Genomic DNA, 15,434 nt, shown 5'->3' on the forward strand with positions numbered 1-15,434 from the left:
TTAAAGGGTTACCTTTCAGAACATGTTTCCATTTCTCAGTTTCTTATACTGTGTGAAATCACATCCTCCCCACTTCTGTGTGGCCTTTTTTGGCTAAAGTGATACTGAACAGTTATTAACTGAGTCAGGCCTGGCTGTCTGGGATGCAACTCTTCTATGGTCCACAGACCCTTTTCCACACTCAAAATCTGTTTTCTCCTTCAAGTTTTGTTTGTGAAACAGATGTCAGCTCATGAAAGTCAAATGTGCAGCTAAACAGAAACCAATTTTAGAGGTTTCTTTGAAAGTCTATCTTGAAAGTAAGAGAGTCATTAGCATGTTTAGATATACTTAAATACAAAGAGGACCTCAGTATAAAACAATGTAAAACTTCCAAATTTTTTAATTTGGTGGTGTCTATGTTATATAATGAGTAATTGCTAACATGTATTGGGATGATCATGTCAGGCACTAAACAAAACCTTTACATGCATTTTTATACTTATTTCTTACAGGGTCTGAGAGGGAGTTACCATTATTATTATTAGTCCATTTACAAGGAAAAGTTTCAGAGATGAAAAATAACTTGTTCAGGGTCACAGAAACAAAAAGTGTTGCTGAGAGTCAACCTGACTATATTTGATTCCCAAGCTCAAATGCTAAAGGTTGGTCTCTTCTCACAGACAAGAGCAATATTTTATTTGTGAGGATACTTTTTATGTTTCATTTTTTAAATAAGTTTTTATTGTGAGAATACTGTATAGAGGAGGGGTTACAGTTAGGAAATGGAAAGACTTGGAAACAATTATATGAAGTGAAGTAAGCCAGGCCCAAAGAAACATAGGTACCATGGTTTCCCTTATTTACAATAACTTGTATTTGTCTGAGACAAGCAGAAAAGGTCAGATAAAATGATGTTAAGCAAAATGAACCCTAAGATAAGGACACTAGTGTGTTTTTTTTTTCTTTCTTGCTATTGCTTCTAACGTATTTATAAGGTACCATGTGATTTTTTTTGTTGCTTTGTATGTCCCTCCCCCACAGTATAACCCCTATTTTCACTGTATTTGATGTTAGTATAATTTGGGGAGGGGAAGAGAAAAAACAAATTGTTTCAACCGGGATACAGGTTGAACCATTGCAACAATGAGATGTACAAGATGCTATGTCAAAAAAACGAACTTTACAATTCAGCGGGGGAGGAGGGAGTGTAGCTGTGGAGATGGGAGGGCAGGGATGGTAGGGGAAAAACAAAGGAGGAGACAACAATGCTTGATAAGAAATGTACTCATTACCTTGCTCAAGGATACTTTAAAAAAAATCTATCATATTAAGATACGGTACTCTAAAAGAAGTCACTCTTCTTCCCTCCCTTCTTTTGAGATCTAGCACATGGCAATCAATCATACTTCACACATGTCTACTGCCAAGACATAAACTTTAGTATCCTCTGCCCTTCATTACCTTCTTATCAGTTCTGCAAAGGGCTGGGATTGAGAGAGCAATTTAGGATGGTACCAGTAGCTCTTCCTGGCATATCTCCTCCTCTTACCTTGAGCCTTTCCCATTTGAAAAATCTATTGACTTCACACTCACCCACTCAGTGGGAGCAGAATACTAAGTACTGATGGCATTTTCCATCTCTTAGTGCCACAGGGTATTGGCATTTGAGAACTAACTTCTGGCCTAGAGGCCACCTGCCTCCCTGGGTCATACGTTAAGGTGGTATTCTGGTAGACACTGGTGCACAAAGCACAGAACTTCCACAAGCCTCTATGGTTCCTGTGTTAAGAAATTCCAGTCAGGTCCTATTAGGTTTCAAAGGCTGAATTCTCGGTAATTGGAGTAACTTTTTTTTTTTTTTTTTTTTTTGAGGTCAGTTTTAGGTAGGTGACAGGAGAGTAAACCACATTAAGGAATCTGAGTTACCAAAGCCTGGCTTTTAGAAATCAGTTCTTTGTCCTTGCTGAAATCTGTGCTTGTTCACTCTGTATGCCCATCCTGCTATGCTTTTTGATGGGCCCTTCTGCCTGTGTTAGTAGATAGGTTTTGATAATAATTCATTATTATCAAAGCCTTCTTTTTCTTCTCAAGTTGGTATTTGAAAATACACTTTTAAAATGGAAGCAAAGGAGCATCTCAATCCAGGGGCAATCACAGTGAGCCTCCGCCCCAACCCTCACCCCGGGGTGAGACAGGCTGTTTTGAACAAGATCTTTCCTCACCAGCTGTCTTAAGTCACCTCCTACTGAACTTATGGTTGAAGATTCAGGGTCATGAGGGAAAGAAAACAGTAATTAACTGGGAAAAGTTGATTGAGCGGATTTTTTTTTTTCCCATAGTCTGATTGGAACATGACTGCCTGGGGCTGAGCACCATACATAATGTTAGCTCCACCCGCATATGTCATTATCCAAACATTTCTTAATGGAATGCATTTTTTTCAAACATCTGCTTTTGTAATCGAATGTGGTCTTAGAGATGGGTCAGCTCACTAAAACAAGAACCCACAAAGGGGGGCAAAAACAAAAAACAAAACAACAACAACAAAAAACAAAACATGTCCATGCTTCTGTCCCAATCCAACTTATAACAGTTCTTAATTGGCTCACTTCATTTGTAGCTCCTAAAATTAATTTTAGCCCCCCCCCCCATCAGATCATCATTAAAAGAAAGACAGCAACAGGGAGTGAAACAGAAATGTTTACAGAGCTCCCTTTTTAATTGACAGTGGTAAGTTGTCATGGCTATGTAATACTATCAGCAGTTCCTGGACCCCTCTTTCCGAGGGTTAGCCACAGGCAACATGCAAGAGGAGACATTTATCATGGCAGGAGATGCCCTTCAGGCCTCTTTTGTGTTAGTCCATGAAGGGTTTTTTTTCAGGGTGGCTAAAACCATTTTTTTTTTTGGTGTTTTATTAGCTGTGTCTTGACTACCTCCTACAAACTGAAGGACAGCTTAGGGTTATTAAATGTGTTCTTATGCGTATTTTTATCCATTGTTAACCCTAACTAAATGCATGGGAGGGCATAGAATCTCCCCCTTTTTTCCTCCATTGTTGCCCATATTCGTTAAAGAAATTATTCCCCTTGACATTTGTTTAGGCTGCACTTTGATAAAATGCTGTCTATGATCCACTCTCTTAGCTTGGCACGCAGCAGACTTCTATAGATTTATTTCTCTTTGCATTATCTTATCTTTCTTTCTAGCATATTTGGGCTTCCTTTTCATATTTTAAGCTATATTTTGGGGCTCAGACAGATCACCTTAGTAATTGTATACTGAAGTGTGATAGGATTCTAAAGATAATTTTGCAAGTCTTCAGTGTATACTTAACCCCACTAAATGACCAAGGATGCATTTATATACAAGTCTCCTGCTGTCTGTTAAGTGGCACAAAGGGTGGATTAAGTACTGAAAGTGATTTCAAACTTCTGGGAACTTTTCTCAGATTGATGAGGGAGTTACAATTTTTAAAGCAAGATGAATCTCACCTGAAATCTAATATATTTAATAAGGAAAATCCTAAGACTTTTTTGTATTTTCAAAGTCCAAGTATTTTGTTGCTAGTATATTCACTAACTTTTTTGAAAAGTGCATTACAACTGCAAATGTTCCATTTCTCTCAATTTTTGAATGGCTAAACCAAATTTCCCCAGCCCCTGGGGAACTGAAATTCTTATTTTAAGCCTCCTCATCTTTTTTAGTGCTGACCAATTTCTCAAAACAGGCCATTGTGTATTTCTAGTGATGTATTTTTCATTAAGTGCTCTATGTTCATATCTCAGTAAATTGACTCCCAAGAACTATTAAAGTATAATATAAGCTGGCAAGATAAAGTTACTCTGAAAAAAATTATGTTTACTATTGCTCACTCTCAAAAAAAAGACCCACCCTGAATCTGAAGGCAAAAATGGTGAAAACCCATAAGTATACAAAATTTATCTCATAGTCTTTAAATAATTAACAAAAATGTATCTGCTTTATAAGAAGTGAGTTACAACCTAGAACTAAAGGTTGGCCTAGTCTGGCATCTCTATAAAAATATATACAGCCAGATATGGACTAATCTTCACATACCTTTCCAAATATCCTAAAATGCAAAATATTCATAATCTTTTAGTTTATACCATTGTTTTCTTTGATTTTAAATAGATTACAATTATTAAATGTTGATCTTAGTCAAGATATTTTTTAATGAAATCATTAGTTTGGGGCAATGCTTAAATGAAGGTTTCAAGATGTGATCTAATTTTATTTAGAGTTCTCTAACTGTATAATGTTGTATATAAAACAGATTTGTTATCCTAAAGCAAAACTAAGAGATAAAGGCAGAACATGCAACATAAAAAAGTTATATAAAACAAAATAGATTATTGTGTTAATATTAATGTTAGTAAGTGGCTATTTTTTTTCTTTTTTATCAGACATGGTGCTTAAACTCAGGACTTGGGCGTTATTCCTGAACTCTTTTGCTCAAGGCTAGCATACTCTACCCCTTTGAGCCACAGCTCCACTTCCAGTTTTCTGGTGGTTAATTGAAAATAAGAGTCTCACTGACTTTCCTGCCATGGCTGGCTTTGATTTCAGCCTCCTGAGTAGCTAGAATTACAAGAATGAGCCACTAGGACCTGGGTTTAAGTACTTTTATAAATAGAACTTCATGTGTGTTTTGAGATATAATAATTGAAAATAATTTGATTTGGAGCTTATTTGTCAATAATATTTATAAAGAGTTGGAAATTGATCCTTTTTTCCTCTAATAGTGAAATAAAAAGTAAAAATTAGTTGATTGTTCCTGGGGATAAAGCTCAGTGATAGAACACTTGCTTAGCATACACAAGGTCCTAGTTTTGATCTCCAGCACTTCAAAGAATAATAATAATAATAAATTTGGATCTCCTATTATATCATAGAAGGAAAACTTAAGTCTTAAATTCATAGAAGCCCAAATTATAGTCTGATAGGGAAAAGGGAGCTGGTAATGATCATCCTTTGGGTTGATGATAATGATTAATAGTAAAGCTATGGGACACCAAATTTTTATCTAGAAGAGAAAAATGGATTAAAAGGGACAAAAGTAGGCACAAGAAGTCTTGTTAAGAGATTCATGAAGTTTATCAAATAGCAGTGGATATAGATTTTATCAGACATTATATACATGTGAAAATGTGTGTGCACCTAAGTATAAAGAATGAGAAAAGTACACAGAACATAAGTAACCTGGGTGAGCACATTCCACATCTGCTAAGGTTTTGAAGCATGAACCTACAGTTTACTTGATGACTGAAAAGCTTTGCTTATAATGTTTAATTGTTTATGCTTACTATGTTTTTGTGAGAAGAAATAAAAGAAAAATGTGAGTAGAAAAAGAATAAAGCTGATCCCATTCCTTCCACCACAGAGATAGGATGACATGTATCATTTTACTGTACTTCTTTCCAGTTTTCCCCAATGAAGAATGTTTTCTTTGGGATCTTTATTGAATATATACTTGCATGCTAAGCATTATGAAGGGTTTCAGACTTTTCCTATTGACATGTAATAAGTTAACTCACCTTAGTTATGGGTTCAGGAAAGTTACAGGAAACTTCCATTTTTATAGTTTATAGCAAGCACAGAATTGATGTGTTTGAATATATATGTATATACACACACATATATATATTCAAACACATCAATATATATGTGTGTGTGTGTGTGTGTGTGTGTGTGTGTGTATCTCAATTCCTCTTCCTGCAAATCTTGTGGAGACCAGAAGAACATGATTATGCAGTTGAGAGCATTACAAGAGAGCAAACTGACCTTAGGGAAATGGAGTATTTTTTGAAGAAGATTATACTACATAGGGCACTGAACAGCTCTGCCCTTTGATCTGAGGGGAGATACTGCCTGTTTTTTCAACATTGGTCACTATATACTACCCTGGAAGGATCTCAGGGAAGGAAATAATGTCTTTGATTATAAAAATGTATTTTCTTAGCAAACATAAATGTTTTCTTATGCTATTAAGATTTCTTTATCGCCATTTAAAATGGCTGTACACAGCTATAGAGGGCCAAGTGTAGAGATGTGACACGAATTCCCAGTTTTCCTCTGATTGCTCTTTTAAGGGTTTTCCATGAAATAAAGCATCATTTAGACATTTCAGCTTGGAGAAAAGAGAGTAAAATACCGCAGTAGCCTTGTGTGTTATAGTAAGTGTTCAGCAGGTCACAAATGGGCTTGCCCTGATTTGAAGTCTGTACAGCATCTTCTGTATGGCCTCCTCTACAAGTACATACTACATAGGAACAGCCAGCAGTCTGCCATCTCAAGATGTTATCCAGAAGGAGACAGTCCTGTGAAGCTGGATATTAATGCTGCTGGTGGTAGTCCAGACTGCCCTGTTTTTCTTTTGGAAAGTGGAGATATTTCCTGACACATTGTGCTGCTCACACATCTGCCTGCGCCTCAGACAGAAGCTCTTACTGCCAGGCATTAGTGGGGCCCAGAAAAGTCCATATAAATCCCTGCAGTGGAAAGGGGGAGTATTTGAGATTCAAATAATGACCACCTTGTCCAAACATCTGGAGGGAACCTGGTCTGGTGATGAGGATTAAAGAAAAAGCAACACAAGATCATGAGCAGGCTTTAGGGCAGGAAACTTGTATTCACAGAAAGTAACCAGTAGAGAGGCTGGAACTCTCAGGACATCTGAAGTACCTAGAATGCTTCCCCAGTGACTTGTTACCTTTGGTTGGAATAGAGGAAAACTTAAAGTAAGGCATGTCTACTTCAAAAAATATCCCCAGAAGATCCTAAGCTAAAATTTGTGGCAAATGTGTCCACAAGCTTAGATTCTCGAGGTAGAAGGAGGTAACCTTTGAATAGTCAGTGATAATTTTTAAAAAAAGGCAGAAAGCAAAGCATTCTCATTTTTTAAAAGTAAGAAGATATCTGGAACAGTGGCTCAAATCTGTAACTCTAGCAACTTGAGAGGCAGAGATCAGGAGCTTCAATTTGAAGCCAGCCCAGGAGAAGAAAAAAAAAATAATGCTGGGAAAAGTGGCACATGCCTGTTATCCAGGAATTCAGGGAAGCATGAGTAGGAGAGCAACAGTCTAGGCCAGCCCAGGCATAAAGTGAAGATAGCCAGTGTAAATAGAGGCTGGTGCAGTGGCTCAAGTGATCATAAAGTCCTTGCCTAATAGGTGTATGGCCCTGAATTCAAACCCCAGTGCTGCCAGAGAGAAAATGTGAGAGGAAGGCTAGTGCTGTTTTTAACATTTGGAAAAAGTAAAATATGAACTTAACTGTTAGTTGAACCCGCATTTTTTGAGCATCCACTATGTGCTCAGAGCTCTTTGAAAAGCTGGAAAATTGATGGTCAAAAGATAGTGCTGTGGAAAAAAATTAGTGTGATATACAGACCCTTGACTGGAATATAAGGTGGTAGATGGGGAACCATTCTAAGAGAGAGCTGCTAGAGAGAGCCTCTCTAGAGAGGAGAGAAGCACAAGTCTGGAGGATGAGGAGCTCTGCCAAAGTCCAAGCTTATGAGAAGAGAACAAGGTTAGCATTTACTAATTGAATTGAAAATGGACCTGTAAATAACTCTGCCTGCCCAGAGGGGGAAAATGGCTCTTGAAAAAAGTAATAATACTTGATATTGAAATTGCTGCCAGTTTTGTTGGGTTTCCTTGGAAACTTAGACTTTATTGGCAAATGGGTGGATGGGTACATGATAGAATAAAGTGTCTTAAAAATGAATGCTCAGATTTACCCTTCTTAAAATTTATAGCTGGATCTATGAAGCCATTGAAAGATCCTCTCTCACAGGACACAGTATTTAGATCTCAGTGATTCTGACTCAAACTAGTTTCTCTATTCTGAGAGTTAAATGGATAGTTTATGCTAAACATTTGTAGTTTCTTCCCATAGAGCTAATAATTTGTGGCAAATTCCCACTAAAAATCCCAATTATTTTTTGTTTTCACCAGACAGGAAGCACTGCTTGCCGCTATCAGTGAGAAGGATGCAAACATTGCTTTGCTGGAACTGTCTGCCTCTAAGAAGAAAAAGACTCAGGAAGAAGTTATGGCACTCAAGCGGGAGAAAGATCGACTAGTGCATCAGTTAAAGCAGCAGGTGGGATGTTCTGCACGAAAGCTGTGTCTTGCTGGGTTTGGGGCCTCGGTGCTTTCTCTGGGTTTAGCCACTCTTCATTTTCCCATGTCTATCCTGCAGGCTGAAGCATCTCCAAACAGGTAGGAGCATAAATGCCCGAGTTATTGCTGGAACACCATTTTATTGCTTCTCTGTGTTTATGCGCATGTTGGCCGGGCCTGGGTTTGCAACCAGCACTGTTTTCCTTTCTTTTATATTAGCATCATCTCCCCAGAAATAGCTCTCTTCTCTCTACCTTCCAGTGGACTTTGACTTCTGGTTAAACCCTCCAAGCTCCCAATTAAATTCTGGACACTTTCTTTCCTGTTGGACCTGTTATCTTCTATCTTGCTCACTTGTGTAAATGACTTCCCTCATCCAGTTCTTTAGGTTTCTTTCTATACTTCCAACTTTGTTCTTCAACTGGAAACTTTCGGCTGAGGAGCATCTCCCTGCCTCTAGTACTACCAAAGCAGGCTTAGAGACTTCCCAGCCCTTATTCAGCCTATATTTTTAATCAGCATTTTTTTTTTTTTTTTTTTTGCCCCATGATCTGGCATTGTTTCCTCCTTATTAGGTCATTGTACTTGTTTTAAGGGAAGTGGAAAGAGAGGTATAATCTTAACTCATATAGAAAGTTCTTTGCTTTTTGGAGGATTTTCTGGAAGTAGCTGAAATGCAACCTGCTAATAGTACTCATTACTTCATTACAAAAACACTTAGCGTCTGTGACTTCATACGGTGGCTGCCACATCTTAGCTAGGGCCATGTGTGGCTCCAAAAGTCTCTGAGTAACATAGTTACCCTGTAGAGTATCTACATTGATTTCAGCACCCAGGACTGGCTATGTGCCTGCTAAGGTGATCTGTGCTGAGTATATTTATATGGAGTTATGCCCCCTCCTTTTGCAAAGAAGCCAAGCCTTTCACTACTCAGGAAAGTAAAGGCATCTTTGACCTTGAACCAGAGTCCTTTTCTCATGGGGTCATCTTACTGAAAGACAGAGAGACCACAACCATGCCTGGGTACCCTCTCCGCACAGAGGGAGGGTCTCAGTCACTGCCAAACACTGGGGTCATTCCATAGAGTGCCATGCTTTGCTATCGCTGGCCCCTGGGGGCTGGGGACTGCTTACATCTGACCTCTTTGTTTGGAGCTGTGCACCTTCAACACTGGGTTTTCCACCCACTTGGCCACAGAAAGTGAAGATGAACCTCTTTCTTTGCTTTCCCCTAATTCCTTCCCTGTGCCCCCTGCACCCTCCGCTCCTACACCTAACCATTGTAGCTTTTTCCCACAGGTTTATAGACCTAGGAAACAGCCCCCGAGCTCGAATATACCATGCACTTGTGATGCTGGCTACAGCCCAGATATTACGACCAAGTACCACGGGTCCAGCTACGATGCATACATGATCCAAAGGTCTCAGGTCAGTCAGCTGTTAAGGAGCTACTCGCCCCCACCATAGGGGTAGGGTGGGGGTAAATAAGAACTACATCCTATCTTGGCCTTCACCTTTTTTGAAAGATTTCTAATGCCTGGTAGCCATAAAATCTGAGACCATAGACACCAACCTCATATCATGATTTGCCATGTAGATTTGTCAATGCTCCCAAGCCTGTTGGGCTGCAAAACTGAGCAGCCAGAGGCATTACTGCCAATCACCATGAATTATTTTTTCTCTTTCTCTCTTACATTTCTTCCCATATGTCTCTCTACTTTTCTCAGTAAGCAATTTTTTAAGAAGCTGCAATTTTTCTTTCTCTACATCAGGAAAATGCACTCCTAGATGCTGGTAAGGATTGAGTGAAGGCCTTTAGTTTGCTCCTGGGAAATTGCACAAAGGCCTCACTCTTTGTGACAAATGCAGTTTGCATATTATGGGGCACATTTAGGAAATGCCAGCTATGCAGAGTTATGTTCTCTCTTGGGCTGAGGCAGGTTCTGAAGGGTTGTTGTGGCAAAAGAGGAGCCAAAGGATTGAATGGACTCCTTAGTTAAGGTTTGAAAGTTTCCTCACAAGTTATCAGCAAAGAGCAAGAAATATCTCATGAATTTAAGTATCCTTATCACAGCTGATAATGATACTAAGAATAATGGGTAATTGCCCGTAAAAGCAATTCCCTATTGTCAAGTGTTTACTGTGGGCAAGACCTTGTCTCCAAGATCCCTCAGGGATTTTTGTCCTCCAGCTGCTGCCACAGCGGGCCTGCAGTGCAGGACCAAGATTATCTCTCTTTTGGTGGGAGCATAACTGAGGCTCAGTCCCACAACTTGTAAGTGGCCAGTTAAGAGCTTCAGACAATCTACCTCACTCCCAGGTTCCCTGGCAAGTTCAGGAAGTAATTCAGAGTTACAAGCAACACTGTTTCAAAACCTGAAGATGCTCAAAACCCCAACCATAAAGAGTGACCTCTGTCTCGAGTCCTTTAGCTAAGCAATTGTATCACATCAACGGTAATGAGAGTTCTCACCATGCACTAGGCATGGGTCTAAAGCCTTCGCATACATCAACTCATACCCAAACTCCTACAGAGAAGAAGCCATCAGAGACAACCAGACCTTGCTTAGGCTTCACAGTTTGTACATGCATACCATGATGTTTGAAGAGTCTTTCCCAAACAATCCTGAAGGGATTTTATAAACAACATCCAGAGTGGGAATACTTGGGTTGAATCTTGTTTCTAGCACTTGCTAGGTGATCACAGACACATTTCTTTCTCCATCTGTACCTTGGCTGATAACCTGATGCAAAGTAGGGTTGCTGTTTTGTTTTTTTGTTTTTTCCTGAAGTAAAAGGTTATGCAAAACGCTTTGGACATGCCTATCATGTAACAGGTATGCGCTCTGTGTGTGTGTGTGTGTGTGTGTGTGTGTGTGTGTGTGTGTGTATGCTCTTCTACTACCACTGCTAATTAATAGCACTCCTGGTCCTCAGAGATAGTTGTTGTTTTTTTAATTTCATAATTAGTTTCCCACATACCTAGGGTTACAGTTACAGCCCATTGAGCTTGACCTGTGGTGGGAAAAACAGACATATGCTGATTCGCAACCTTGCTAGTCTCCTCTCTTAAAGCTCAAGCGTTTGGGGAGCAGTGAATGTACATACACATCAGAAGTCCTAGATCCCAGCTCCTAGCTCATTCTGAAATGAGCCTGTAGAGCTGACTAAATTTGCTTGGTTTGTGTGTGAAGCCCATAGAGACCTGTTGTCATTACCTGCATGGCTGACTTGGCAGAGCAGAACTCTTTCAGGAAGGAGGCCAATGGGAATGGAAGATCTATGGGTCTATTCAGTTTCTTTACACAATGTAAGGGGAAGTGGCTCATGAAAGATACCATGTTCTTTGAGTTGCCTCCTAAACTGAACTTATACAGCAAGTCTCTCCATTTCTCATACCATCCCAGGTAGCTGAATGGGAATAGTTCAGCAGCCACCATGGTAATTGTACCTTGTCAGTCATGAGTGTCCACTCTCAATGCACATTGCTCAAAGAACATTTGTTATATGAAAGAGTAGTTACCACCTGCCAGACTTTATGCCAAGTGCTTTGTGTATATACATATATATACATTTGTAAACATTATCATAGCCAATTTCTTGTGTTTCTTCTACATGCCTGGATCTCTACTGGGTGCTGAGAATTCATCTGTGACAGATATTCTTCTTGGCACAATAAGAAAAGCATCATCATTATTTTTTAACTGATTAAACCAAAGCTCTAAGAGACAAGTGACTTCAGCACCATCATACCACTCATTCTTATAGTTCGGGGTACCTCCCAGAAGCAGTATTGCCCTTCAAGGATTATTCCCAATACCTCAGAGATGACATGAAAGAAACTCAGTCTCAGTGCCTAGTCTCTGCTTTGCAGTGGTATCAGGGAGAAAGGAATTGGGAGCTTGGTGAGACCAAATGCTTCCCTGGAATTTAACTCAACAAGTATTTACTATGTGACAGTGTTAGGCATTTTTGGAATGCCCAGATTAAATGAAGACCTTTTCCTCTTTTTAATGATGGAAGAAAAACAATAAACAATGAACAGAGTAAATTATAGGGTAGAGAAAAAGTAAAATAGAGCCCAGACTAAGGGAGAGCAGGGATGTCAGGGTGGTGTTGAGTTGCTAGTGACAATTCAAAATAGGCTGGACATGAAGAACCCCAGGGGAAAGGACGCATAGAACAAAGGCTTGAAGGAGGTGAGAGAAGAGGAAGCCAGGGAGCCATCTGGAAAGAATGTTCCAGCAGATAGGACAGCCAGTGCAAAGGCTCTGACAGGAGCATGGTTAGCGAGCAGCAGAGAGGTTAGTGTGGCTGGAGTGAGAGAAGGTGTCAAAGCTGTAAAGGAATGGAATGGGCTTTAAGGGACTTTCTTACAGGATCTGCTGAGAGTAGTGTGTTGTGAGATAGAAGTTTCCCGTAGTGAGGAAGCAGAATACACTAACCTCACAGTGTGGGAATGAAAAGGGCTTCCTCCTTTGCTACTCTGCCCTAGTAAGTCCACTCTGCCCCACAAAGGGCTGGCCTCCAGAACTCTTAGCAGCTTGGCTTCCATTTTGAAGATGCATTGCCACTTCTGTTAGAGATGCCAGAATTCACCCATCACATCTAATGCATTTGCAGGTAGTATGGGAGCAGGGCTCTTTGACACATGCTCTCCCTAACTTTCTGAGCATCTCAGCCACTCACTGGAGTCTCCCTGCTATACAACCTCCTGTCAGGAGGCTTTTAGGTAGACAGGAGTAGTCATTCCAACACCATTAGCCTGTGCATTGGTTGACTGGGCATACAAGAATATAAATGGCATCCAGGCCAGCCATTCTCCAATGTGAGTGAGCAGAAGTCAATTCTTTTCTAAAGATAAATCTCCCATTACACTCATACTCACAAGACACTGTTAGAAATGAACTTTACAATGTTGGGGGCGGGGATTCAGGGGGGAGGAAAAGGGGGAGAAAAAATGAGGAAGGAGGGTAACAACGTTGCACAAGAAATGTATTCATTATCTTTTATCACCTTGACAATAAAATTAAATGTTAAATAAAAAGAAAAAAAGAAAAGCCTTCCTTGACTCTCGTAGGCAGTAGGATAAAGGCATACTCAAACCAGTGCACTCTTGACCTTATGTTTTCTTCCTTCCATCTGCCTGGAACACTTTCTCCTCTCTTCTTCACCTAGTTAATGCCTGTTTATCCATTCAGTCTCAGCCCAAGATGTTTTCTTCAGAGAAGCCTTCTGGGACTTTCTCAATTAGATGAGATTCTCTAATTTGGCCCTTTGTAGTACATGTGTATCTACTTTATAGTAATTGTACCAGATGAAGTTTTGCATATGTTTTTGTGTTGATTTTGAATAATAATTATCTTCCCTGTTAGCTTATGAGCTCCATGAAGACTGAAAATGTGGTCACATAACTTTTCTAACTCACCTTTTATCCCCATTCCTAGCACAATTGCAAGCTGATAGTAAGCATTAAGATCAAAAGTAATTAATTACTGTCCTCTTCACTTTAGACAAGACTTAACTTGGTAATATTCACTTTAATATTCAAAGCACACTCTACCAATCATTAAGAGGGATATGGAAGTGAGATCTGTGTGGCCAGATAAAGGGCCTGTCCTTTCCTGCAAGGCCCTTTACAGGGATCCCTATTCCCATGCCTGAAGTTTCTGAGAGGGTGACCAATTTGACCCTTTTCTCCAAGTCTCTTTTACCTTATTCTACTTTAAATGCCCTCCCATGGCTTAGATTTTCTTGAATGAAATGTCACTTGGTTCCCAGTGTGACTGACAACTCCTCCAATTCAACCCTGAAATTTTGTATCTTATAAATCAGTTTGCCTAGAAATACCTCAACTAGCATCTATCAGAAAAGCCCGAGATAATATGAAGTAAGCTCAGAAATTCCAGCTATGCCTAACAATGAATGAATCTTTCTGACACACCTCAGGTGTTGACATTTTGGTTATTTCTAGTGGTAAGAGAATACAGATTGTCCTTCTGTTCCTTGTTGGATTAAAAAAAAAAGATTAAACATAGTTTGATAGACTAGGCATCTAAGTAGATCCAACTTATGTTTTCTTCCTGTTTCTATTTCTTTAAAACACACACTTCTTTTACTCTATCTCTTTAAAAATAAATCTGGAACCCAGATTCATGCAATTTGGGAAGGGGCTCTCAATTGGGAATGAATTAAATTTTGTTCTTTCTCAAGGGATCTAGCTCTAGAAATTATTATTAAAAATTACTGTCTTCTTTAGTGTCTTGGATTCAACTCCCGAACTCTCTTCCTCCTCCCTCAGAGAAAGAACTTACTTCAAAATAATTAATTCTGAAATCATTGGATTTGCCTGCTGCTAAAGTGTTTTTGAAGAAAGCTTAAAACTAAATCCTACCCCCGAAGCTTTATTCCCAAATGCTTCCCTGTTGCTGAAGCACTGATATGCACATCCTTGATGAAAATGCCTTTTTAAATGAGGGCCAGACACCATTGTTTAGTGAAAATTAGAACCAGCTTATTTCTCAGAACCAGTTAAAATACTTCTGAGATCAGAGATAAATTGTACTTGGTTTTCTTTTCCCTTTCCTACCAGTTCTAGGCATTACTTTCAGGCACCAGGAAATATGCAGGTCAGTCAGGATCAGAAAGGAGTTGGTTCTTTCTCTCTCGGAGTTGGCATAAGTCCTGGGCTATGTGTTTGGGAAGAGTCTTCCCTGACCTAGGTTGTCTAAAAGTACCAGGAGTGTCTTCAAGGATTAGCTAGACCGATGTGGCCAAGCATAGGATAAAGCAGAGACTGTTCGAATGTGCTCAGGAGAAACACTTAAGGATGACATCCTAGTCTCAATCTTGTGACACTAGAGATGGAGCCATGCTGTGAGGAAAGACAGAAACCCACCAGGGGGTGGCTAGCTACCCTCCACCTGAGACCAAGGTTTGTGCTGTCCCCTAACACATCCCTTGTATGGTATGTAGATGACTTTTAATTACCCTTTCCAGTTCAGAAGGTGAGCACAATTAAACAGCAGTGGAGGAACTCCGTGAAGTAGGGTTCCCATAGCCTCCTGTTGTGTTTGGATGAGTTCCAGAAAGGCTTGATTTGATCCCAGCATTTAAATGCATCGCAGACTTTCTCCAGCTCCAATTGCTGAAATGCAAATGCATTGGTTGTTACAACAGCCTCACTTTGGGCTAATCCGTTCCTGTCCCCCTGCTATAATCTAGTCACATCTCTATTTATCTTTTACTTCAGTGTAAAATGTCTTTGAAGTGTGCTCTGAAGAACACCCCTTTTAAAAAGGAA

At 39.7% G+C, this 15,434-nt stretch overlaps 1 protein-coding gene across 4 annotated transcripts in view; it reads left to right on the forward strand.

Annotated features, from left to right (window-relative positions):
• Erc2 (ELKS/RAB6-interacting/CAST family member 2) overlaps positions 1-15,434 on the forward strand; it is a 789,311-nt gene that overhangs the window by 728,379 nt on the left and 45,498 nt on the right. For all 4 annotated transcript variants that reach the window (XM_042679900.1, XM_042679903.1, XM_042679901.1 and 1 more), the window contains one exon: positions 7,965-8,112. In XM_042679900.1, the coding sequence (XP_042535834.1) occupies positions 7,965-8,112 (148 nt within the window). The remainder of the gene's footprint in view (positions 1-7,964; positions 8,113-15,434) is intronic.

The sequence above is a fragment of the Dipodomys spectabilis genome, unplaced genomic scaffold, assembly GCF_019054845.1.
Source record: "Dipodomys spectabilis isolate Male_0828 unplaced genomic scaffold, ASM1905484v1 ptg000054l, whole genome shotgun sequence".
Lineage (NCBI taxonomy): Eukaryota > Metazoa > Chordata > Mammalia > Rodentia > Heteromyidae > Dipodomys > Dipodomys spectabilis.